Source organism: Gopherus evgoodei, chromosome 8 (genome assembly GCF_007399415.2).
Source record: "Gopherus evgoodei ecotype Sinaloan lineage chromosome 8, rGopEvg1_v1.p, whole genome shotgun sequence".
Taxonomy (NCBI): domain Eukaryota; kingdom Metazoa; phylum Chordata; order Testudines; family Testudinidae; genus Gopherus; species Gopherus evgoodei.
Window position 1 is genome coordinate 36929798 of NC_044329.1, and position 25062 is coordinate 36954859.

Sequence of the window (25062 nt, forward strand, 5' to 3'; positions counted from 1 at the left end):
CCCTGTGTCCGCTACCCCTGTCACTATGGATACGCTGCTATTTATAGCCATGCTCACTCCATGCAAGCTAGCACCTGTATGTGTACACAAGCAGAGGAACCATGCCCCTGGATCGTAGTGTAGGCACAGGCACCCACAACAGAATGCAGAACACTTCACTTGAAACAACAGATAATGTGGAACAGTCACAACTTCAGTCCATTTTATGCCATTAAGGCTTCATAAGAGAAGGGATTGTAAATGTTTCTTAACCCATATAACCTGGCTGCCTGTTTCAGTGAAATGGCCTGTTTCAACGGCTGGCAGCTGCAATATTCTGTATTTTTGTCAAGTTTCAAGAAGAACCTCTCAAGTGATCTCTTGAAGGTCACAAGGTTGTCCAATTTTCTCCTCTGCCATCCGGGCCCCAAAAAGCACCTGTCAGCATCACAGCATCCATCTTCTAGAATCCCTATAATACCACTAACAACTTTACACTTCTATAGATGCTTTCCTCCTAGGGGTGTCAACCCTCCCCATTTGGCTAGGAGTCTCCTGGAACTGGACTCGATCTCCCAGAGGCTACTGAAGCTGATCTGGGAGATTTTAGGCCACTAGAAGTCCAGTGGTGTAGCAGGGCTAAGGCAGGCTTCCTACCTGCCCTGATGCCAAGCGGCTCCCAGAAGCAGCCAGCATGTCCCTGAGGCTGCTAGGCGGAAGCATGGCCAGGGGGTCTCTGTGCAATTCCCCCGCGCCTAGTGCCGACTCCACTGCTCCCTTGGCTGGGAATGGGGAATCACTGCCAATGGGAGTTGCGGGGGTGGTGCCTGGAGGTGGGGGCAATGTGCAGTGGTGCCTGGCCACCCCTGAGCCTAGGGGCCATTGCTGGACATGCCACCACTTTTGGGAGCCACCCAAGGTAAGCATCACCTGGCTAGAGCCTGCACGCCAAACCTCCTCCCACACCCAACCTCTTGCCCCAGCCATGAGCCTTCTCCCACACCCAAACTCCCTCCCGGAGTCTGTACCCCTCACCTACTCCTGCAGCCCAACACCCTTCCCCAGGCTCAGTCCGGATCCCCCTCCTGCACCCAAATTCCCTCCCACACCTTCTCCTGCACCCAAACCCCCTGCCCCAGCCCTGAGCCCCCGCCCGCACGCACCCAAATTCCATTCTTCACCCCAAATCCCTGCCCCAGCACCCTCCTGCACCCAAACTCCCTTCCAGAGCCCACACCCCAAACCTCCTCCCACACCTCAACCACCTGCCCCAGCCCTGAGCCCCCTCCCACACTCCAAACCCCTCAGCTCCACCCCCCAGCCCAGAGCCTAACCCCCCAATATTCCAATCTCCTTACCCAGCCCAGTGAAGTGAGTGAGGATGGGAGAGAGTGAGCATCCAAGAGAGGGAGGCTGGAGTGAGAAGGGGCAAGGCCTCAGAAAAGAGGTGTAGCCTTGGGGAAGGGGCGGGCTATAGGTGTTTGGGTTTGTGCAATTAGACCAGGGGTAGGCAACCTATGGCATGCGAGCTGATTTTCAGTCGCACTCACACTGCTTGGGTCCTGGCCACTGGTCCGGAGGGCTCTGCATTTTATTTCATTTTAAATGAAGCTTCTTAAACATTTTAAAAACCTTATTTACTTTACATACAACAATAGTTTAGTTATATATTATAGACTTATAGAAAGAGACCTTCTAAAAACATTAAAATGTATTACTGGCACGAGAAACCTTAAATTAGAGTGAATGAATGAAGACTCGGTACACCACTTCTGAAAGGCTGCCGACCCCTGGCTTAGACAGTGGACAACCTTTTTTCCTCTAGCCATCTTAAAGTGCATTATTAGATGAGGAAACTGAAGTCCAGAGAGAGTCGCAATAGTCCAATGGCAGAGCTGTAAATAGAACCCAGGTCTCCTGACTCCCAGTCACGACTGATTTAAAAAAAAGTTTTTCTAAGATAATGAAAAAAACATTTTTGTATTTAAATTGGATTTTTAAATTTCAGTTCAATAGATCTTCTTTTTAAAAACAAACCTATTCACATTTTAAATAATCCATAATAAGGCCTAAATTTACTATAATCTATTAAATTAAATTAAATAATAATATTCAAACTGTATGTGTTTGTTGCCAATATTCTAAAGAAAGTCTGTGGACTGAATTAGCAGAAGTCACTGGTGAAGCCACTGGCACCAGACTTTGCTGAAGTGCTAAACCCAGCTTTCGACAGCAGTAGCCTCTTGTGCAGGTGCAGAGAGAATATTTTCTCCATTTCAGTTTATTCAACTAGTTTGGTTCAATGATTAGTTCATCTAAAGTTGAAAAACCAATTGGGAGTTGAAAAAGAAGGAAAGCTTGTTTTCCTCTTCCGGTCTATGAATAAAAACGAGGTGTGAGAGGATGAGATCTACTAGTTCTAAAATCTTGATGGACACGATGACCAGAAACCATCAGTTCAGTTCACTAACTACAGAGAATACTTCCTTTGTTTAATAAAAACAGTTTTAAATGTAAAATGTTTTAATAAACTTTTTTATGTATCCAGCACAGTTGTTAGTTTTATTTAGCTAACAAATTTTAAAATGCTGTTTGTGAATTTTTAATTAAATTCCAATTTCCAACACAGTTTGACACAAATCATCATTGACTATTTTCAACATAACACAAAAAGTAAAAATTAAGAATCTGAATAAATGTAATTTAAGCTATATAATTGCTTAAATAAAATGCATTTAGGTATAATGTGTCCTTCTGGATAGCACAAAGTACCACCAAATTTAGTGTAACGGTTATATTTAGTTGCAAATCAACATGTTTTAATGGTTACCAGCCAATGAGAATAAAACACTTTAGAAAAAGAAAAAATTACAAATACAAAATAAGATTAAATTTGATTATTCAAATCCAGGTTTTCTGCTTGGTGTTTTAAATCATTAAAATTTTATTTAAATCAGTCCACCCTGCTGTTATAGTTCCCTGCTCTAGCCACTAGACAAATTGCCTTATACATCTCAAGGATAACTTCTCATTTTCTCACACACAAAGTTCCAGGTGTGACATTTTCCAGCCATTCATCTTTAACCTACCTATTGGACCAATCGTATTCTATCCATAGTTGCAACATAGCATCTTGGTGTCTGGGTCCTGTTGTGCCTAAGATTAAAAGCCCTAACTCCAGACACCCCTGAAATAAGCAATACAAAGAATGATGCATAAGGAAGCTCAGATACTTTTATCAGAGGGGTAGCCGTGTTAGTCTGGATCTGTAAAAGCAGCAAAGTATCCTGTGGCACCTTACAGACTAACAGACGTTTTGGAGCATGAGCTTTCGTGGGTGAATACCCACTTCGTCAGATGCATGTATCTGACAAAGTGGGTATTCACCCACAAAAGCTCATGCTCCAAAATGTCTGTTAGTCTATAAGGTGCCACAGGATACTTTGCTGCTTTTTCAGATACTTTTATGACTTTAAAGACAAGTGCAAAATACTTCATTTTGGGAACAATTAAATGCCCAGCTACAAAATAGGAAATAACTGCGTAGGCAGTAGTACTGATGAAAAGGATAATTGTGGATAGTTTTCTATTAATGTGAAGCAGCAGTCAAAAATGCTAACAGAATGTTAGAAACCATTAGAAAAGGGATAGATAAGATAGAAAATATCATGATGACATTATGTAAATCCATGGTACACCTACACTTTGAATACTGTGTGCCGTTCTGGTTGCCCCATCTCAAAAAAGATATATTAGAATTTGAAAAAGTACAGCACGCCTCAACCAGTAGCCATGATCTCCCTCTGCTTTCTCAAGCATTGGATCTAATTCAGCTGCCAAGTCATAAAGCCGGGTGCTTCCTTCGCACCAGTGTGAATTGCTGAACAAAGGGCAAAGTAGTGCAGTGCTTGGCTACAGCACCCCATATACTGCTCCCTACTCGTGAACTGTGGCATTACAACCACAAGTAAGCACCATACTGGTTACACAAGTAAGCTCCCTGGAGTCCTCTGGGAGTTCTCACTGGTTTGAAAAGTGCAGGAAACAACCTACAAACCTTCCTCAAAACAATGAACAGCACCAACCTGATGTAAGGCTCATTTAGAGGTTCTAAGCTAAACTCCCCTCTTTTTTTAATATACACAACATGGAGAGTTTATATAACATAATTTTACAGGAGTGAGGCAATTCTGATTGTACCTATTTCCACCTCACAAACACCTTCTCCACTTACCACACCCTTTAAAACACACAGATGTGGCACTGGTCTTCAGTGATTACATAAGAAATTTCAGGTAGATTGGTTTCATTTTGGTGAGGTTTGATGGGGTACACAATAAAGCTTGTAATGGAAAAAGCCAATTACTGCCTTAATTATGGAGAGTTTCCTACCTCTCTATAAAGAAAAAACAGAGCCCAGCTTCAAATTAACAATGTACCATCATTTCCAAAGTGGAGGTGACATTTACCAAAACAGGGAGACTTTCACACAGTTGCAAGTTTGGGTGGAAAAGAAAGAAGATAGAGAGAATGAAAATTTACCTACATAGCAATTTTCTGATTTTCTTTTTCTTGTTGGAATACAGTGTATAGGCCCATTTTCCCCACTGGTTACACAGGGAAGACTCCCATAAAAGCTTTCTCCCTCTGCTTTATATTCCAGGGAATTCATAATATTCAGCTTTCAGTTAAACCAGTGTAAATCCAGAGTGACTCCAGTACACACATCATTACTCTGGATTTATACTGGTGTAACTGACAGCAGATTCTGTTGGAGAAGCCTGTGTTTATGGTGCCATAATTTGCCACATCCTAACCTGATGTTGCTCATGCAGCATTTTGCATAAGCACAGGATTAAATTAGAAGGAGATGGACTCTAAGAGAATGAGCCCTTTTTAAAGACAAACTGCTTTTCTAATTAGGAAACCTAATATCCAGACATTGTTACCTGATAACTTGAAAACTTTACCTACTATAAAATGCATGGGCAGAACTAGATACATGCGGACTTCTATTTTCTTAAAACATTGGGGTGGGAAGGTGAGAAATTGCTTAAAGTTTTCTACTAGAAAACCTTAACAATATTCCTACTGGTATACCAGAATGATAATTTTTGCGGGTACTGGTAGGTAGTCTAATAGCTAGAAGATGGATCCTTCTAAACAGAAAGGATCCACATTAAAATTGTAACCACTATAAACTCAACCTTTCCCCTACCCAGCATTTCTTACCTTATTTTATCATATCACGTCTTAATTTACGGCATTATCCCAAAAACTTCACTCCCGTTATCAATCCAACCCAACAGAGCTATTTGTGTTCGGATCACTCATGTGGGTAAGTCATGCAAGGTAAGGCCTTTAGACTATATGTTCTTCAGGGCAGAGACACTAATCGTTTCTTTATCTGTCACAGGCCATGCACACATATAACATTATATTAATCATGACAACAGATACAGGATCCTGACTGCAGTAGCCAGAAGTATGGGATGCAGGATCTAGTCCTTAAATGACCTAATCCTACATACTAGTTCCACGGGTGAAGTGGTCCATGTTGCTACATCTGGTCACACAGTCAGGTACCAGGTGAACAGCAAGGCATAGCAGATAGTCATTATTCCTTGGAAATGTACAAGTAGTATCACCTTGGTTTGTAATCTTCATGTAACTGTTTTTAACGTATTATTTACATATATAAATGATTTGCTGTTATGTTTTGGAAATAACACACTCAAAAGATTGGTGGGGGAGAAGGTGATTTAAGGGCTGAAACTAAGCCCTGATCCTGCAAAGTTAAGTGTGAGACTGGCTTTCCTCACAGCAGTATTCCCAATGAATCCAAAACGATTATGGACCCAGACCTGAAATCTTCACCACAGAGGTACAGCAGTTTGCACTGTAAATTGCAGGACTTCCTCTTCTTATTCTATAGAAGTGGAAATTGTTTGCTCTACCGTTCTAAACATTGAAGCCAGCTTAGATGAGATCATTATGGGATGTCCAGTGTATTCGTTGTGTTAGGTTAGTCAGATGTCTTTGAAAAGGGAGAGACGCTCATTTATAGAAACAGCATTATACTCCTGAACGAACTGATAGTATAATAAATATATCTGTTAGACATCAGACTTTTATAGATTTGCTTGGTGGCCAGCGTTTGTAGTTCTATTTTTACTCCTTTTATGAAAAACAGAACATTAATCTAATAAAAATGAACGAAAAAAAAATTCAGCCAAATGAAATATATCAGTAAATCTGCTCTTGCTTTCTAGAAATGTATTATAAAAATACAGTGATGGAGTACAACTCTATTAGCCTGCTACTATCCATACTGTGCATGTATTACAAAGGTACTTTTTCTTGCTTTCCTATATTCCTACTTATCCCTGTGGAAAAAATAAAAAACAAACTGAAAAATAGAAAATAAAGTATTTATCTGACCTATATTAAATAAAACCTATTCACTGAAAGAGTTTGCATCTCTTAAAGTATGGCTAAAACTTTTAAAGCACCCTGATGGTCAAGTTAGGATTCCAACATTTGTTATTTGCTCCTCTCTCTGGAACTTGGGTATCAGAAACAAACATTTCCTTTGAAGGATTTAGTTAGTGATCAAGGCCTTTCTTGGAAACTAAACAGAAGTGGAGATTAAGTATATGCCAAGATGTGATAAAATATTAAAGCGAAATGTGTTGTAAAAGCAAAATAAATCAAGAGAAATAATCGGGGGAGGGGGGGGAGAGAAGGTACTTACACTCATCTTCCATTACAACTAATTTAGTTTCTGAAGCAGGTAAGACTTGTGGTGCAGTCGTTGTTCCTGGGGAAATTAAGGTAGAAAGTAGTGAACAAAATATTCATTTGCAGCTGAAGATCATGGTGGATTAGCTATTTTGGAGATATGTGTTGGAACAGGTGTTGAGGGATTTGCTGCTACAGACTATTCAAGGAGGATTTTAAATGTGTTTGTAGGAGTTGGCCTATTCGGCATTCTCATTTGAATAATCAGGTAAAGCAGCCCCAGCGCAGTGCATTGCTTTGTTAATCCACCAGATGTAAGAAGCTTCACACATTATCATCCCTGTGTTTAAAAAGCAGCAGGAGGAAATGGATATACAGCCCTGAGTCTGACACGTAGCTGAGACAGTGTAATGATGGATTCCTTCTTTGACATAATGGTGACTACTAACCAAAGATGGGACAACAGGAGGCCACAGAGACAAACACTGACTGAGTTTAAGAAAAGGATAATTTTATGACTGTAAGTAACATTTGTAGCTATGCAAGATAAAGTAATGCAATAGATGATCAGCATGTATGCTGCAGGGCTTAAATTGATCAGTTAGCAAAAGACAGGAAGGAATTTCTCAGGTTCACAATGGTGAACTGTTTGGTTTTTTACCTTCCTCTGTGCAATATAGTATCCACTACCCAAGGAGATATATCAGACTAGATAGACTAGTGGTTTGCTTTGGTATGGAAATTTTCTATGGGTAAGGAATACTGGAAAATTCTAGGCATGCACATTCCTTATTCACTATATTCAAGATGGCTGACAGGTGTCACCAGCTGGCACCATCACTATCCAGTGCACAGCTCCTTATCTCCCTCAACATTTGGAAAAGGAAAAGGAGACACCGTGAGGACCACAAGGCCTAGGAGACACTTCTGGGAAATCACCTTGGGGATGCAGCACTGGGATGCCCACCACTTACCTCTCTGAAAGGTGAGCAGAAAGAGAACAGTAGGAAAGAGCAATTAAAGGAAAACACAAACAAAAGCAAAAAGAGGTTTGAAACTCAGGTTCTCCACATGCATCTGGTAAGGGGAGCATTTCTGTCTCTTAGATGTGGGCCTCGTCACTACAGTCTATGCCACTGGCACTTCAAGTGTAGATTACTTGAAGGAGCTGGCTGGAAAATTCTAATTTTCCTCAAAAAAAGTGAAAACGTTTCCATTTCAGCAACTGAAAACCAAAAATGTTCAGCCAAAAACTGCCAAAAATTGGGGGGAAATGACTTTCAGCTGAAAGTTTATTTTGGGATTTTCTCTTTTTCTGATGAAAAACTGAAAATTTTCATGGCAATTAGGGACTTTCTGGGTAACGAAAAACCCAACTTTTTGTTGAAAGACATTTTGATGGACTCATCATTTAACTCAAATATTTTTTATTCTAAGATACAAACTCTTTTTCATATTTCATTTCCTTCACTGTATGTAATTAATGCTGAGAGTGCTGAACAGGCAGCCCAGAGAATTAAGTCCTTCAGCCCACAGAGCAGGTGCAGTGAAAGACTCCTTACAGTGCCCCTGGACCTTGGCGTGCCGGAACCACTTGGGTCATGGCGAAGAGACTTCATTCTGTCCTAGGTTCCTTGGCTGAGAACAGGGTTTAAAATGAATGTTAACTGTGGCCCGGGGGGTTGTGATGTGAGCGCTTGCTTTGGAAACTGGAGCTGGTGCAGAGCACGGCTGCTCGCTTGTGAAGTGGAATATCTCCTCCTGAGCATCTCTCACTAGGGCTGTGTATGACGGCTGCCTGGGTTGCATTTAAGGGGCTAATCTCAGCCAATAAATTCTACATAGGCCTGCTTGGCTGAGAGAGGCCTCGTTCCATGCAGTCCTGCTGTGGTTGTCCTTGGCAGAAGCACTTGTGCTGAAGCCCTCTGGGTATCAGAGAGGAAGCTGCTGACTGGGCATGCGCTACACAAGGGACTTTAGAATTCCCTGCTCCCTGGTCTGCAGGAGCTTGGACATGTGGCCCTGAAAAGGCCATCCATTATAAAGGGCTCAGATTTGGGAGATGGAAGGCTTTGGTTCAGTGAGAACTGAGGACAGGGGAAAGGGGTGGGGAAGATGTTTATTTTTGCTGATTAGTCACTCGTAACTCTCAGAAATACCCTCGGTTTGGTACTCCCTTTTTGCTCTTATTTATTTTTGGCCTTGTTATGGACTGCATTTCCAATTCAATTCCTAGCCCAGGATCCTAGGACTTGGAATGAACACCTTTCTCAAAAGGAAATAAAAAGAAGTGGTGGTGCAGAGGAGTAAAAATTAATTTGCAAAAACTATAGTGCCCCTGGCTGGGTTGTGGGAAGTAGAGATTGAACCTCAGACTTATGGATCGAAATGCTGGCCTCTAGAGCAGGGGTCGGTAGCCTTTCAGCAGTGCTGTGCCGAGTTTTCATTTATTCACTCTGATTTAAGGTTTCGCGTGCCAGTAACACATTTTAATGTTCTTAGAAGGTCTCTTTCTATAGGTTTATAATATATAACTAAACTGTTGTTGTATGTAAAGTAAATAATGTTTTTAAAATGTTTAAAAGCTTAATTTAAAATTAATTAAAATGCAGAGCCCCCCAGACCAGTGGCCAGGACCTGGGCAGTCTGAGTGCCACGGAAAATAAGCTCACATGCCGCCTTCGGCACCCATGCCATAGGTTGCCTACCCCTGCTCTAGAGCATGAGCTAAGAGACCCTGCTCTGTAAGCCAAGCCTGTAGCAGCCTTATCAACCTCCACCTGCAGCACAGCCATGGCGAGAAGGGGACAGAGTGCCTGCTAGGGTGACCAGATGTCCCGATTTTATAGGGATGGTCCCAATATTTGGGGCTTTTTCATATATAGGCTCCTATTACCCCCCCCACGCCCCCGTCTCAATTTTTAAAACTTGCTATCTGGTCACCCTAGTGCCCACTGAGGGGGTGACACACTCCCATTGGCCCAGGAGGCTCGTTACTAGCTTTGGGGGGCCACCCAGGTCTCCACTTATAATGCTGCAGTCAGTGCTTAATTTGTGCTGGGGCTTGTCAGGCCTGAGCCCCCACACCTCTGGGCTTGCTGCATCAGTTAGGAAAGTGAAAAAAAAAATCTATTTTTTTCACCTGAAATGTGTTTTTCTTAAAATTCTCAACATAGTTGTATCCATCAGGGTCGTAATGAGGGAGGGACGAGCAGTGCAGCCACCCAGGTGCAAAGCTGGGGCAGAGAAGGGCAGAAAAATGGAGCAAATGAAAACAAACAAGGTAGAGAACAGTGCCTTGCAGGTCCTGGGGATCCCAGTGCTGTTGCTGCCATAATAGCGGGAGCAGGGAAAAAACTCAAACAATGCAGGAGTGGATATTGCAGGATGGTACGGGAGCAGGTTTAAAAAAATATGCAGAGCTCTAGTAGAGGGTGCAAATATACTTGCTGGCATTTTCTGGTGAAGTAAAGCACAAGGCTGTATCCAACACCACTTCTCCCAAACACTGCAGGATTAGGGTAAAGAAACGTCTTAAATCGTTTTTTTTTTTAATTTGATTATATTTTTGTATGGACTGAACAAGTGTAATTTTTCATTAACAATATTTCTTAATATAGAAAACAAAGCAGACATAGTTAACTAATTTTAGTGACTCATTTAAAAGTTGTTACTGCAAAGCACCATAGCTGGTTATTAAGTAGTAGTACAATACCGCAGTTACTGTAATTTCAACTGAACAAAGAATGGTTGTGGAGAATGCGTGTGTGTGTGTTTGGGAGGTGGGTACAACAGGGCAGAGAATAAGGGAGGTGTGAGAATAACATTGTGTAACAACACTAGGGAGAGAGACAGGGCAACGGTGGAGAGGTCTATAGCTAGCAAATATATTCAGACTTTTTTTTCCTGCCGTTGCTTTTAATTTTTTTCTGCACAAGCTACTACTTTGTATATGATGTAGAATACATGGTTGTAAACATCTAACACTAATACAGTACAGTTTTCAGAGGTAGCCCTGTCAGTCTGTATCAGCAAAAAAACCAAGGAGTTCTTGTAGCACCTTAGACAGTGGGCAACTCTTTCAAATACACGTCTTATGACTGAATGTATAGCGGTGTTATTGCCAATTCAAAGTCATAACAAGTTCAAAATTTAAAATTAAATCATTGCTTAAGCCCCAGTACCTCTTTCATTACAACTTAAGCACCGGCTGCACCCCTGTGTGGGAGATCAGCCCTATGAATTTCAGTGCCTGGTACCAATGCAGTATCTTTCACCAGAGCTAAACTCTCCCTTTAATTAAAAATACAAAACAAAAAACCCACAGCAGTATCATGCTGTTTTATTGTGAATTGGAGCAGCCACATGCAAGGGTATCTGGGTCAGACTGTACCTTTATCATATCAGTTAACTTGGCATCCATCTTGTCACCCATAAAAAGATCTAGAATTTTGAGATTTTTTTTTCTTTGCAGTAGACATGGGATTTTATAGTGATTGTTCTCACAGATTGGAGTTTTATTCCTATTTCTTCCTTTTCTCTTCTTTGTTTTACTCAGGTGAAGTCCATTTTGATGAGCTATGAATCAAAGACCTAGGATCAGGGCATGGGTAACCTGTGTCTGGTTTTCTTTGACTGTCTATGTCATACAGCCACCACTGTTCAGTGTGAACTTCTTGCGTACGTGTTTTCCTATTTTGCTGTATTTGTGTTTCCTGCTTTCTTTCCTGTTTTATTGATGTCCTTTATAGAATAAGAAAGATTTATGCAGTAGGCTCATGCTGAAAGAGAGGCCCCAAGGAGCTTACAATTTAATTAATAGACAAGACAGTGGAGTTTACTCACCAGAGGAAGATGCAGACTCAAAGAGGAGCAAATATCATGGAAAGTGTACTACTGAAAGACATGTTCCTTAAGGAGAGATCTGAAGAAAGTGGGGGTCACTGTTTGGAGCATAAGGACAGCTGGAGGGGGCAGGCTGGAAGAATTTGGCAGTAAAATGAGAATGGGAGAAGCAAGCAGTACCTGCTTAGGCGGGAGATTCTGGGTGAGCAAAGATGTAGGCAGTGGGGGAGAATGAGACATTTGGACTTGGGGCAGAAGCAGAGAGAGCCAATGAAAGGATTCAAAGAGGAGACGGACAAGGTCAGAGTAGTGGTGAACTGTGATTGAATACAGTGATCACCACCTTTATATTTACCTTTCACAGGTGATCACCATTAGAGCCCTCAGCCTTGCACTAAGTATCAGCTATTCCCAGAATGAAAGTAAGCTGGTACAGTCCGGTACTGTGTATGTCCGGAGCTGATATGCCATACCATACCTGCCACCTCAGGGTTGCAGCGACAGGGCTCCCATAGTGATTTAAAGGGCCTGGAGCTCTGCGGTGACCAGAGCCCCAGGCCCTTTAATTCACCCCTAAACCCCGGGGCTCCCAGCAGCCTCTGCAGCTGGTAGCTCCAGAGTAATTTAAATGCCCTGGGGCTCCCAGCCATGCCTCTTCCAGTTGAGGTCACGCCCCACTCAGGACTCCGGCGTACTGGTAAGTCCTTTAAGTTACTTTCATCCCTGGCTATTCTGCACTAATGCTGATGACTGGCAAGTAGCAACAGTAAAGATGTTACTGTTAATGCAGCTAAATGCCACTAAGGTATGCTTATGAGGAAGCTTTGGTGGTGGATCAATAGTGCTATAGTAGGCATGTCTGCACCACTGAGTCTGTCTGTCTGTATTTCTAGTGCTTCCATCACCATACAATCTACAGCTCCCATTCAGTAAGGGGACAGCCCAGAGAATTAGGCCGAGAGACCAGAACTTTGCATTTGTTATTTCTGGTTTTCATTGGCCGGAATAGCCCTTGCACATTCCAGGTGAGATTGCAGATTTGTCTGAGATGCAACCTCCAAACTAGGCAGGGAATGAATGAAAACCCTTTGCCCTTTCCACCAACACACACGTCTCATATCATACCCTACCTGTCATAAGAAGAACTATTTATACGCTACATAATGCGGATGCCGTCTGAATTTGTGGGAACTAGCAGCATTAAATTGCCATAATTATGCTTTGCATTTCACTGGCATTCCTATCAGAGCTCTGTTGTGCTAGGTTCTGTACAATCACACAGGTAGACTCCATCCTCATTGAGCGGAAAGGATTGTCAGTGACTTATATTTCGTCCATCTGAGACTGATAAAAGGGCTACATTTTCAAAACACAGTTGCCTAAGTGGAGACCATAAAATACATGCACGCTGTGTCTGATTTCCAGGTGCAGTTACCCCTTGCGCATACATATATTGCTATCGTAATGATGGTCTAGATTTGAGAATGCAGTTCAAACAGTTTAAAGAGGCTGTGCTGTCCAGTTAACTAACTTTGGATTCTTTTCCTAAATGGAAAGATATAGCAGAGCCTGAGGGCTCTCTTCAGACACAATGCTTAACACGGCAACTAGCATTTTGCCTCTGGGAGCCTTTACAGATCTGGATAGGCACCTTTTATTTTTGCAGATGGGGTTAACTAAGAAATACAGAGAGGCTGATTAACCTACCCAAGGTTACAAGTAGAGGCCCAGGTCTGCAAACACTACCGAAGGAGTGCTTAATACTAAAATAGTCCCATTTAAAGCTGGGAGCAACACACCTTAATCATATTTGAGCAGTATTATTATTTGCAAGTAGTAAGCAGGAAGAGGATCATGTGACATAGCTGAGTCTGTAACAAAACAAAGTCTTTTGACACCCACCACAGGCTCCATTCACTAGCCCACACATCACTCCCAGGGAGAGGGACCTTGCTGGATGAAAATCAGTCGGCATTTCACCCTTAGAGAAGTTATACCTTAACTAATCATCTCCTTTGCTTCTCAGAAATCCTTCTAAAAGTATAAACCCATCACCTCCACTACCACCACCTCCAATTGTTTTTTTAATAATATTTAGTCTGCAGTTTATTTAAAGTATAGATCCAACCACTCTGCCAGTGGCAGATGGCGACGATAAACATTTATGCTTAGGCTGCATTTTTCTTTATCTCCAGAGATTATTCACTTGATATCCTGAAAAGTATTAAACATATACATCAAGGACAGATCATGTGCAGAACATGGTCCCCCCCGTGTAAGAAGGCAATAGCAGTCTCCTGACAGTCTCTGGTGTCTCAACTTACCACTTCTCACATAAGGCTGCCTTTTGCTGTGTCTTTCCCTAGCACATTCTCGGCTTCACAGCTATACTCCCCAGCGTCTTCCAGCTTCACCTTATTGCAACTGCAGCCTGGAAATTTTTTCTGTTGAACAATAAAGTAGAATTTTTTTTTTACTCAACCATGAACAATGTTTATTAAATTAAAGCTCTTTCCCACCAACCTGTCCCAAACAGGTTGGTCACCTTGTGCTTGATCTCATGCTATCTGAGCTCACAAACTAAATAGGGTTAAGTTCTGAGTCAGTATTTGGATTGGGACATTACTAAAGGAAATGCAAGCCACAACCAGGAAATAGTAATGGTGAGATGCAGGAATGATGCTCTGGTCCTCTGAGTTAGCACTGAACCAAGGCCTGAGAATGGTGCTAGAGGATCTGGATGTGCTGTCTGACGCACCATAAAACCAACAGCCTGTGAGCCTAGCATTATACTTTAGTCCAGGAGCTAAAGAGCTAATTATATCACTGTGTATGCATAATAGACACCTACAGACAACCTGAGTTATCGGAGGTGGCCTGAACCCAGGTTCTTCAGCAACAAAAGCACAGGCCTAGACTACTGGAGCTTCGTGAGTATTCCCGCACCTGTTAAGAGCAGACTGCGATAGCCACCGGACCCAGCCACTAGAGGGAAACATGAACTAGAGTGTTTTATACTCTTCTCAAAACAAACTTGATCACTGACTCTGAACTCAACAGGGTTCAAGTACCATGTAGGCACCGTTGTGTAATCTGCCTCTGGTTGACAACACAACCTGCAGCATATAGCTAGCGGCGGGACTTGAATCCAGGGCTCTCAACCCCCAAACCCCAGCCCTCTTCTATTTGAGTTAGTGATGTGGCTGGTTTTAGCCTCACTCAGGCCAGCAACTCTGAGGCATCAGCAACACCCTGGGTATTGCTAACACAAAGGCTCTGAAGTCCATGTGAGTCCCTGGTTCCTAGTGGCTACAAGCACCCTGGACAATAACAACAAATGATACATGGTGCAACTAACATTACTATCTATCCTTCATTCCGAGTTTAATTAGCATGGGAACAGGTATATGGGAGAAGAGCTCGGGAGCTGCTAGTGAGAAGTGTGCTAGCATCAGAACTGGGTGAGATCATGCCTCATTCTCGGGAAGGATCCTCTGTTTAATAAGGTACACATTTCATGTGCTGTATTCTACCTGGATGTAAAAATCAATGGTTATACCTCACTGAGTGGACAACCGGGGTGGGGGGATGGCACTCCGTTTCAGAATGGCATTACCTGTTTCCACTCACTGATAACTTGGAGGGAAATTGAATTTAAATGCTTAACAGATCATGTCCCAAAAGATAAAGCACAAGATGGAGTAGCAGCTGGTGTCTGCCTACAGACCACCAATGGACACTAGATAACAGGATGACCGGCTCTAAAACATCCCTGTCAATTTTTAAATGTTATAGATGACAATTTCCTAACTCAGGAAGTGCTGCGTCCAACACAGGGGAATTTTATATTAGACCTCATCCTGAAAGGAAAAAAAGGAACCGATTGTAGAGCTAAAAATTAATGGTAACTCATGTACAAGGCAATCATGACTTCATCACATTTAGAGTGTGTAAACAGAATTAGGTCCAGCCCAGAATTAGATATTTGGTGCTTTTAAAAGGGTCAGTTTCACAATGCTGAAAACAATTATGAGCCCAATCAGAAAAAATTCGAACGATAATCAGGAATTATTTAAGAACACTTTGCTAGATGCCCCAAAAGCCACAATCAAGGAATAAGGCTAACCTGGTTTAGAAGGTAAGCGAAGGCAGCTGTATGTATAAATGATTAAATGAAGAAATAAAAAAATGAAAAAGAAAAATTGGTAGTAATGAATATTAATCAGAAGCAAGCAACATTTTTTGTAAAGGGAAATCATGTCTCACTGATCTACTAGAATTCTTTGAGAGGGTCAGCAAGCATATGGACAAGAGGGATCCAGTGGATATAGCATACTTAGATTTTCAGAAAGCCTTTGACAAGGTCCTTCACCAAAGGCTCTTAAGCAAAATAAGCTGTCATGGGATAAGAGGAAAGGTCTTTTCATGGATTGGTAACTGGTTAAAAGATAGGAAACAAAGGGTAGCAATAAATGATTGGTTTTCAGAATGGAGAAAGGCAAGTAGTGTTGTCCCACATGGGTCTGTTCTGGGGCCCGTTCTAGTCAACATATTCATAAATTATCTGGGAAAAGGGGGTAAACAGTGAGGTGGCAAAAATCTGCAGATGATACAAAACTATTCAAGATAGTTAAGTCCCAGGCAGACTGTGAAGAGCTACAAAAGAATCTCACAAAACTGGGTGACTAAGCAACAAAATGGCAAATGAAATTCAATGTTGATAAATGCAAAGTAATGCACACTGGAAAACAATCCAACTACAAGGATAAAATGATGGGGTCTAAATTAGCTATTACCACTCAAGAAAAGGATCTTGGATTCATTGTAGACATTTCTCTGAAAAACATCTACTCAATGTGCAGCGGCAGTCAAAAAAGTGAACAGAATGTTGAGAAGCATTAAGAAAGGGATCGATAAGAAGACAGAAAATATATTGCCTCGATATAAATCCATGGTACATCCACACCTTGAATACTGCCTGCAGATGCGGTCATCCCATGTCAAAAAAAGATATATTGGAATTGGAAAAGGTTCACAAAGGGGCAACAAAAATGATTAGGGGTATGGAACAGCTTCCATACGAGGAGAGATTAATAAGACTGGGACTTTTCAGCTTGTAAAAGAGATGACTATGGGGGGATATGATTGAGATTTATAAAATTATGACTGCTGTGGAGAAAGTAAATAAGGAAGTGCTAATTAGTCTCTCTCATAACACAAGAACTAGGGGTCACCAAATGAAATTAATAGGCAGCAGGTTCAAAACAAAGAAAAGGGAGTATTTTTTCTGTGGAACTTTTTGCTAGAGGATGTTGTGAAGGCCAAGACTATAACAGGATTCATAAAAGAACTAGATAAGTTCATGGAGGATAGTTCCATCAATGGCTATTAACCAGGATGGGCAGGGATGGTATCCCTAGCCTCTTTTTGCACGCAGCTGGGAATGGGTGACAGGGGATGGATCATTTGATAATTACCTATTTTGTTTATTCGCTATGGGGCACCTGGCATTGGCCACTGTCAGAAGACAGGATACTGGGCTAGATGGACCTTTGTTCTGACCCAGTAGGGCCATTCTTATGTCCCTATATTCAATTGTACAAAATTGATAAGGAAAACAAAGGGACAGAAGGATAAATCTATGGCCAGCAGAGTTAAAAACAATAGAATGGAGTTCTGTAAGTATATTAGGAACAAAAATAATCTCATCAATGATATTGATAGAATTATTAATAATAAAGCAGAAAAGGTAAATGTGTTCAATTAATATTTCTGTTCTGCGTTGGGAAGGTAGGTGATGATGTAGTCAAAGAACATGCTAAAACTCTTTCCATTCCACTAGTATCTCAGAAGGAAGCTAAACAGCATCTGCTAAAGTTAGACATTTAAGTCCACACATCCAGTTAACGTGAATCCAAGTGATTTAAAAGAGCTGTTTGAGGAGCTCGCTGGACTGATAATGTTGTTTTCAATAAAAGATAGAACACTCGGGATGTTCCAGAAGTCTGGAAAAAAGTTAGTCTGCCAATATTTTTAAAAGGGTAAATGAGATGACATGGATAATTATAGGCCTCTCAGTCTGACATCAGGCCTGGGCAAGATAATGGAGCAGTAGATAGGTCTCTCGATTAATAAAGAATTAAAGGAAGGTAATGTAATTAATGCAAATCAACACAGGTTTATGGAAAATAGATTCTGTCCAACTAACTAGATTTTTTTTTTTACATTACAAGGTGTGACTGATAAATAGTATTGACATAACACACTTTGACTTGGTACCACACAATAATTGATTAAAATCTAGAAAGGTATAAAATTATCCAGGCACACATTAAATGGATTAGAATCTGGCCAAACTGATAGGTGAGTGAGGTTATTGCTGACGCTGATTATTTAGGATAAGGAGTTCCAAAGTTTCCAAGATTCTGATCTTTTGTCCTGAGATGGGATGGAGACATTTTTCTAATATTTTGACATTTTTTGCAGGATGGGAAAGCCACTTCCTGCTGAGATCTAGTCACGAGTGTTACCCTCATGGCAGGCCATTGCATTCTTCTTGAAGAAGGCAGTTATCCTGGCTCCATATAGGCTTCATTCAGCAAAAGGGCCAGGGTTATACCTTAATTTATCCTTTGTGTAACTACGTTGACTTTAAACTTAGTCTGGGGTAGATTCTACCCTATTGTTTTTCCCCCCTCATACCTATGATTTAGTCACACAGTGATTGTTTTCTGTAGTCTTTGTATATTACTTAGCCATAGTGAATACTATATTTGAGGATACTCAATTATCTCAACTCATCTCCTGTTTTCCTGACTTTTAGATGAGACGTAAAACAAAGATCCAGACCAATTTTGGTCATTAAAGATTCTGAGAAAAATTAGCAGCAGTGTCCAGGTCAAATTCCAATTTTTTTCCTCCCTAAATCCAATCCCTCCTTATTTCCAGTTGAAAACAGCTTCTCCCCACCCCAGTTCATCTCCTAATAAAACTACTTACGTACCGTTGCCATAAGCTGTTAAACAGCTACCACACTGCACCCCAGAGCTATCTGCATTGATGCCTGAGCTCCATATACTGAGAGGCTGTAAACTGCTTTGGGGTCCTTCAAGATGAGAATTATTAGATAAAATTATAAAGATATCACAATTATTATTAGTTTCCTAAAACTAGACTACCAAGATGGAGTTTTGGACATTCTGCCTATGAGATAATGCACTTTGAGTGAATACAAAGAAGGCCATAAAGGAATTCATTGTATTCTCCTCTAATAGTGTGAATTTGAAGATTACATTGAAGGTGGCCCTTATATTTGCTATCAGGAGAGTACTGTGTATATCAAATATGCTAGATAAAAGAACTCCCATCAGGAGATACTAGAAAGGGAATTCATAAAGGTGACCCTTACAAAGGATATTAAATGGAATGATATGGTTAAATATTAGCTAAATTCCACTCTGCTTTGATAACATTATGAATGGGGAGAAAGTGAAATTCACCTCTGTGCTTAGAGCTAGCACAAAGGCATATGTATGTACCACTTGCATCCCACTTTAAGTCCCATTTGGGTGGACTAAATGGTGCATAGTCTTGTTCTGGTCCTCTGCATGGGGTGTATCTTACCTAAATTGAGTAGTTTAATATCTGGCCCGAAGATTGGGAATGGTCAGTTCATTAACTGTCCTCTAAACAGAAAACTGTTGTCCTAGGCAGTACTCACTCTAAGAATTTGAAGCAGCTGTATCATTTTGCATTTGCACTCAGTCCCCTAAGTTTGAGGATCTTAAGGAAATTCATCTTCCAAAGCAGACAACAGGATGAGAGAGATGAAATGGAAGAGCCATCAAAAGGAAGTGTAATGGATTGTGTGGAGTACATGGCCATGGGAAAGCACCTGGATTGCATTAGGGATGGAGAACTGGTTCAGAAATGAGTCACAACCTTGAATTTTCTTCCATCCTCAGAAGCAAACTTGAACCCACCTATCCCTTAACCTGACATTTTATTCACTTTTTATAGAATATAGTTTTGAAAGCCAGCCACGCCTGTGGGTTTTTGAAAACAACATGCATGACTCCAAGCATGCAGTTTTGTATTCGAGGGCATAATCTAGCTATGTCAAGATTAGGTGATAAAAACAGCCAGCAAACAGGAAACAAAATAAACTGAACAAGAGAGAGAAGTGAGGTGTGGAAGTGGTTAGACAAGCAGCATCCTCTCCCAGGGGAGGACAGATTGGAGTCCTTAATTCCTGTCCCCCCCAGGCCATCATTCCACCTTTGCCGCATATTAACTGTGTGACAGCTGGCTGCCAAGGCTACTTCTCCCACTAACATCCTTCTGGGTCCCTGTAAGGAGGCGCCCTGGCTCCTCGCCGCGCCTGAGAGGGACGAGCCAGAGCAGGTGCCTCAGTGGGCGGAGCCAGCACTGCCTGTCCTCGCCCCCCGGAAGTCAAGGGGTGGGACAGGAAGTATAAAAGCCCGGCCTCAGCGCTCAGTTGGGCACAGGCTGCCGGAGAGGACAGACGCTGGTGCCCGGGCTCCCGCCGGGCCCAGCCTGCCCCGTGTCCACTACCCAGAGGAGCGCTGGCCGGACCTGCCCCACGCCCACTACCCAGAGGAGCGCTGGCCGGACCTGCCCCGCACCCACTATCTGGAGGAGCGCTGGCCGGACTTGCCTCAGACCCGGTACCCGGAGGAACATCGGCCTGACCTGCCGTGTGCCCGATACCCCGAGGAGTGGCCTGAGCTTTCCCACGACCAGTACCCGGAGGAGCCCATGGTCTGGGACCCCCCAGACGACGTTGGCAAGGACCAGGTACCCAGAGAGGGGGAGGTTGGAAGTGGCCCGGGGGTAGCCGACCCTGGTTTGGCTCCTGAAGAGCCCGAACCCATGTCAGTGTGTTGCGGCCAGGATCCCCACTGACCGCAGCGGGTCTTGACCGCTGCTAGGGCCCCGGGCTGGAACGCAGAGGAGCGGGTGGGTCTGCGTTCCCCCTGCCACCCGTAACCGGGTGGCAGACTCCCCCTCTTCCCGCCTATTGCCACTGCTCTGTCCTGATCCAGAGGGCCAGAGCTAACGAGACTTCTGTTTGGTGCCCCGCCCAAACCAAGGGCTGGGCCCCTTTGACTTTGCCACTGCTCTGTCCTGATCCAGAGGACCAGAGCTAACTAGACTTGTGTTTCGTGCCCCGCCCTGCCAAGGGCCTGGGCTGATACTGTGTTTGCTCAGCCCCTGCTAGAGGCCTGAGCTTGAACTGCTACTGCCCCGCCCTGTCCAAGGACCTGGGCTGATACTGTGTTTGCTCAGCCCCTGCTAGAGGCCTGAGCTTGAACTGCTACTGCCCCGCCCTGTCCAAGGGCTGGGGCTTATTTACTTTGAGAGCCCCGACCCCGGCTAGAGGGCCAGGGCTCTACCTTGTTTGCAGACCCTGTACCCCCCTCAACACCTGCGGAGGGGCTAAGCCTACCCAGACTGCAGCGTGCTAGGAGGCGCCCTGGCTCCCCGCCGCGCCTGAGAGGGACGAGCCCCAACACGACTGGCTTACAATCCCCAGGAGGCAACCCAAGCATACCCTGAGCCCACTCTCCTACTCTCTTCGGGCACTGACTCTCTTCCAAGGAAGCAGGTTTAAGGACCTCCTCAGATTAAGTGCTCCTCTGTCCTGATTTGCAGCTGTGTAACAACAGCGACTTCTCACTCCACGGCTCTGTCTCTCAACATATCCAGAGTTGGAGAGGATGATGTTATGGGGGACAAAGCAAGATTATACTTCCCCCTGCCCTGCAGAATCCGGGAAAGTGAGCTTGATTCCGTTCTGGGCCATGCATCCTAACCAAGTTGTTAATAAATCAACCAATACATAAGTTCCAGCTGCATGGCCAGTTGGGCAACCCCACAGTCCCCCAATACTATCCCCCTGTGCAAATCTACTGAACAGGCCGGTGTGCTTCCCGACAAGATAGATTAAGTTCTGAGATAAGGTCCCTGGTTTCAGCAGCACATGCCTCTAGGAAGCAGGAAGTTCTGGGTTGGCTTCAAGTATATTTAAACAAAAAGAAAAAAAATCAAGTTTTATTTTACTGTATTTAACAGGAAAATACAATCAGGGTGGGCTCCCGTGCATGACTTAGTCTGATATGTAATTGACTTGGTGTCACCCTTCCCCATAGATGTTTTAAGCATTTGGGAGGTTTTCTTCCCAAGCAGGAGGGCTAGAACAGCAATTCCTTTGAAAGAAAATGTAGATTCTGGAACACAGTTCTGAGGCCTGAGGTGGATTGTTCACCATGCTCCATGGCTGCAGAGCCTTGGGGGTGGCACAGATTAAGGACAAACAGTGGGCTCGCAGGATCTGTATTAAGGATGGAAAGGAGGGAGCTAGATTTCTTAGCTCTTCAGAGGAGTTTTCAAGGCTGGCAGCTAGAAGGACGTATCCGCTGGTAAACTGAGCCAATTTGACATGCAGCCAAGGAAAGATTGTAAAATTGAAAACCATAATGCCATTTTTCTAATCTCATTTGAGAGTAGAACTGCACCTTATGTTGGATGCTCTGGATGCAGCTTTAGTGAACCCCACAACGGCTCTGGCTTGGGAAACCCACATCCTGACCAATTCCTAAATGTGGAGCAGTAGCATGATCCACAGTGGGATTCTAACCCCCTTGGCAAGCCCAGGTGCCAGCAGTCCAGCTCCATGGTTCAATGTGGGGACCAGAAACCAGAGCCAAAGGGTGGAGCCCAAGCCAGGAATGAGGAGCAAGGCAAGAACAGGACCAGAGCAGGACAGGAGCAAGGTAGGAGAAAGAGCGACCAAAGCTGTGGAGTGTTGAGCAGCCAGTGAGCTGCTGCTACTGAGCTTAAAGGCAAGCCTCTTGGCTGCCCTCAGCCAGTCAGGCAACCCATCTGAGCTCATTAATCTGCCTGGAGGCTGGGCCAGCTAGTCCTCAAGCTCAACTGAAGTTCCTTAGTCCTGACACCCCACCAGCCCTGTAGGTGCCTTTTGCCCCCTGCCCTTCTGCCCAGCTCCAATATTGCCAGCCTCAAGCATGCAACACTCATGAGTCAGGCTCCACCACAATCACAAGGTTTTTAATAGACAATGGGGCAGCTGTACCTTTTATTTGCTTTCTGGTGTTTGAAGCTTAGCAGTACATTCATGTCACATTTTCAAGCAGCCACTTCTGGTGTGAACTGTACCAGTGCACTGTAACACTACACAACAATATCCAAGTGAAACTGCAGGGTGAATTGACCAGTAAGTACTACAGGCAAAATGTCATTACCCTAGTTGGAATTTGGCCAATACAAAAAGCTTTAATGGTCACAAGTGGCCAGGACCAGTTTTGTATTTTACACCTGAAATATCACACCTCTCTGATATAGCACCCACCCAAGTCAATGGATGTACAGTGATGATTTCAATGGGCATTGGATCTGGTCATGGTGAAAAAAATGATCAGTACTTAAGACTCAAGCTGCGTCATTCTGTTCTAGCTTCGCTTCCTGAGTTGCTCTAAGGCACTGCACTACAGCCATCTAATCTCCAAGTGATCACAACCTCCTGGCCAGGAGATGAAAAAAAGAGCTGACCCTAGTCATTGCTGCTCTCCGACTATCTAAAACTGCACCCAGATTGCAAACTCTTGTAACAAGCAACAGGGGGCGGGTCAGAGCTTGAGTCCCATTGTGACAGGTCCATACCCTGTAATTTTGCAGTGTGGACACAGCTCAAGCCACAGACCTGAGTGAGAAGGTCTGCTTAGTGCAGTCTGGAACCATCAACACAGCTGTAAGACCCAAGTCCACCAGGTTTACAGTGCACTGTGGACGCAAGCCCAGGCTTGGAAACACCAAGTGTGCAAGGCTGTGTTCCACAAACCCAGATTTACAATGCAGTGTAGACATACCCAAAGAGATTACTCATGTAGGGAAAGTTACCCAGATGTTCACATTTTTGCAGGCTCAGACCTTAACAACCTATTAAAAGCTTCATCATCCAAATTGTTGCTTCAATGCCATTTATGCCAATTTACTCTAGAGTAGGACTGCCTTTAAATTCTCCTTTAGTTGTGTTCCCTCTTCTCTTAAACCTGCCTGTGTAATTTCTAGTTTGTGCAACAACCTCAAATAAATTGTCCATCTTGTTTTACCATAACTTTAATTTCTTTTTAGCAGAGTAAGATACACATTTTTCTGCAGGCCAAATTAACCACTGATGTAAAGAGGTGCAGTTCTGCTCAGGACAACACCCACTAACCCGAGCAATTAATTCAATCCTTGCATCTCAGCCTCCTGGGAGTACTGTGCAGAAATGGGATGGAGAAGGTACCCCACAGGGTAATAACAGGGTTGCTTGATGACACTGTAAGTAGGATGGTCCTCCCAGAAGCTCATCAGATGGTCAACCAGATCCAAACTGAACATCCAAAACGTTTAACTACAGTGATGGGCAAACCTCGAAGTCTGTCATCTCTCTTCATGTCAGAGAAAAGAGCACAGATCAGGAGTCGGATACAAAAGCAACCTGAACCAGCAGATCATCAGGTGTTTGATCCTGCCAGCTCCCACTGACTTCAATGGAAGATCCACGTGCACATCTCTCTCTGGGTTGATCTTGTGATGAGTAGTACCACAGAGGGTTAGAAGAAATACAAGCTAAATTTCTGTTCTTAGACAAATGTGAACTCCCCAAACTCTCATAATAGTCAGAGTTTGACAGTTTGGCAAAGAACCACGCAAAGAGTAACTCAATCTTAACTTTATTTTCCAGTGCTTTGGAAAAGATCTCACATGCTCTGATCAGCACTGGTAGAGGAAGGTCTGCTCTGGTGATCTGAATACAGCTTAACTCACTCTGCTGTGGTTTTGCTATTGTGTTCATTTCTTGCTGGTAATCTCTTACATTCCTATCGATGGCATGTTACTTAAATTTAGCAAGCGATAAAACACCAGCCAATACTTTCTTCCACCCAAGAGGTAGGTTTCCTTTCTGTGCAAGGCAGGCCTGTCCAAGCCTGTTCCTAATTAGCGATAGAACATGCAGTTCAGAAGCAAAGAATCAGGATTTTTCCCCTCCCTCCTGTGAACTCATTGAGAAGGACGACTCCCCTGCCCTGTGGCACTGGAAGGTTGTGCTTGTAGTTAAAGCAGATAGATAATTGATGAGAAATCTGAGCTTTTGGAGTTACAGGTAATTGCTAGTCTCCTTGGTACAATGCATTCTATTTCATAGAGAGTCTCTCCCATTTAAAAAGCACTCACCTCTATTCAGTTAACAATACTTAACTCTTATATCGTACTTTTCGTCCCTATATATCAAAGTGCTTTACAGTGAGGTCTGAGCCCCCATTTTAGAGGTGAGAAAACTGAGGGACAGCGAGGTTAAGTCAATGAGCAGGTCTCTTGACTCCCATTCTAGTGCTCCATTCACTGGACCCTGCTGCATAGAGAATAAGATATTTCAAGAGGATCACAAAGAATTAGATTTAGATCTAT

The 25062-nt window shown here is 43.2% G+C and overlaps 1 protein-coding gene across 1 annotated transcript in view; it reads right to left on the reverse strand.

Annotated features, from left to right (window-relative positions):
* Positions 1-25062, reverse strand: part of NRG2 (neuregulin 2) — a 314981-nt gene that overhangs the window by 91168 nt on the left and 198751 nt on the right. Inside the window, 2 exon segments of the mRNA XM_030573771.1 lie at positions 13886-13989; positions 16832-16852. Of these exon segments, the coding sequence (XP_030429631.1) occupies positions 13886-13989; positions 16832-16852 (125 nt within the window).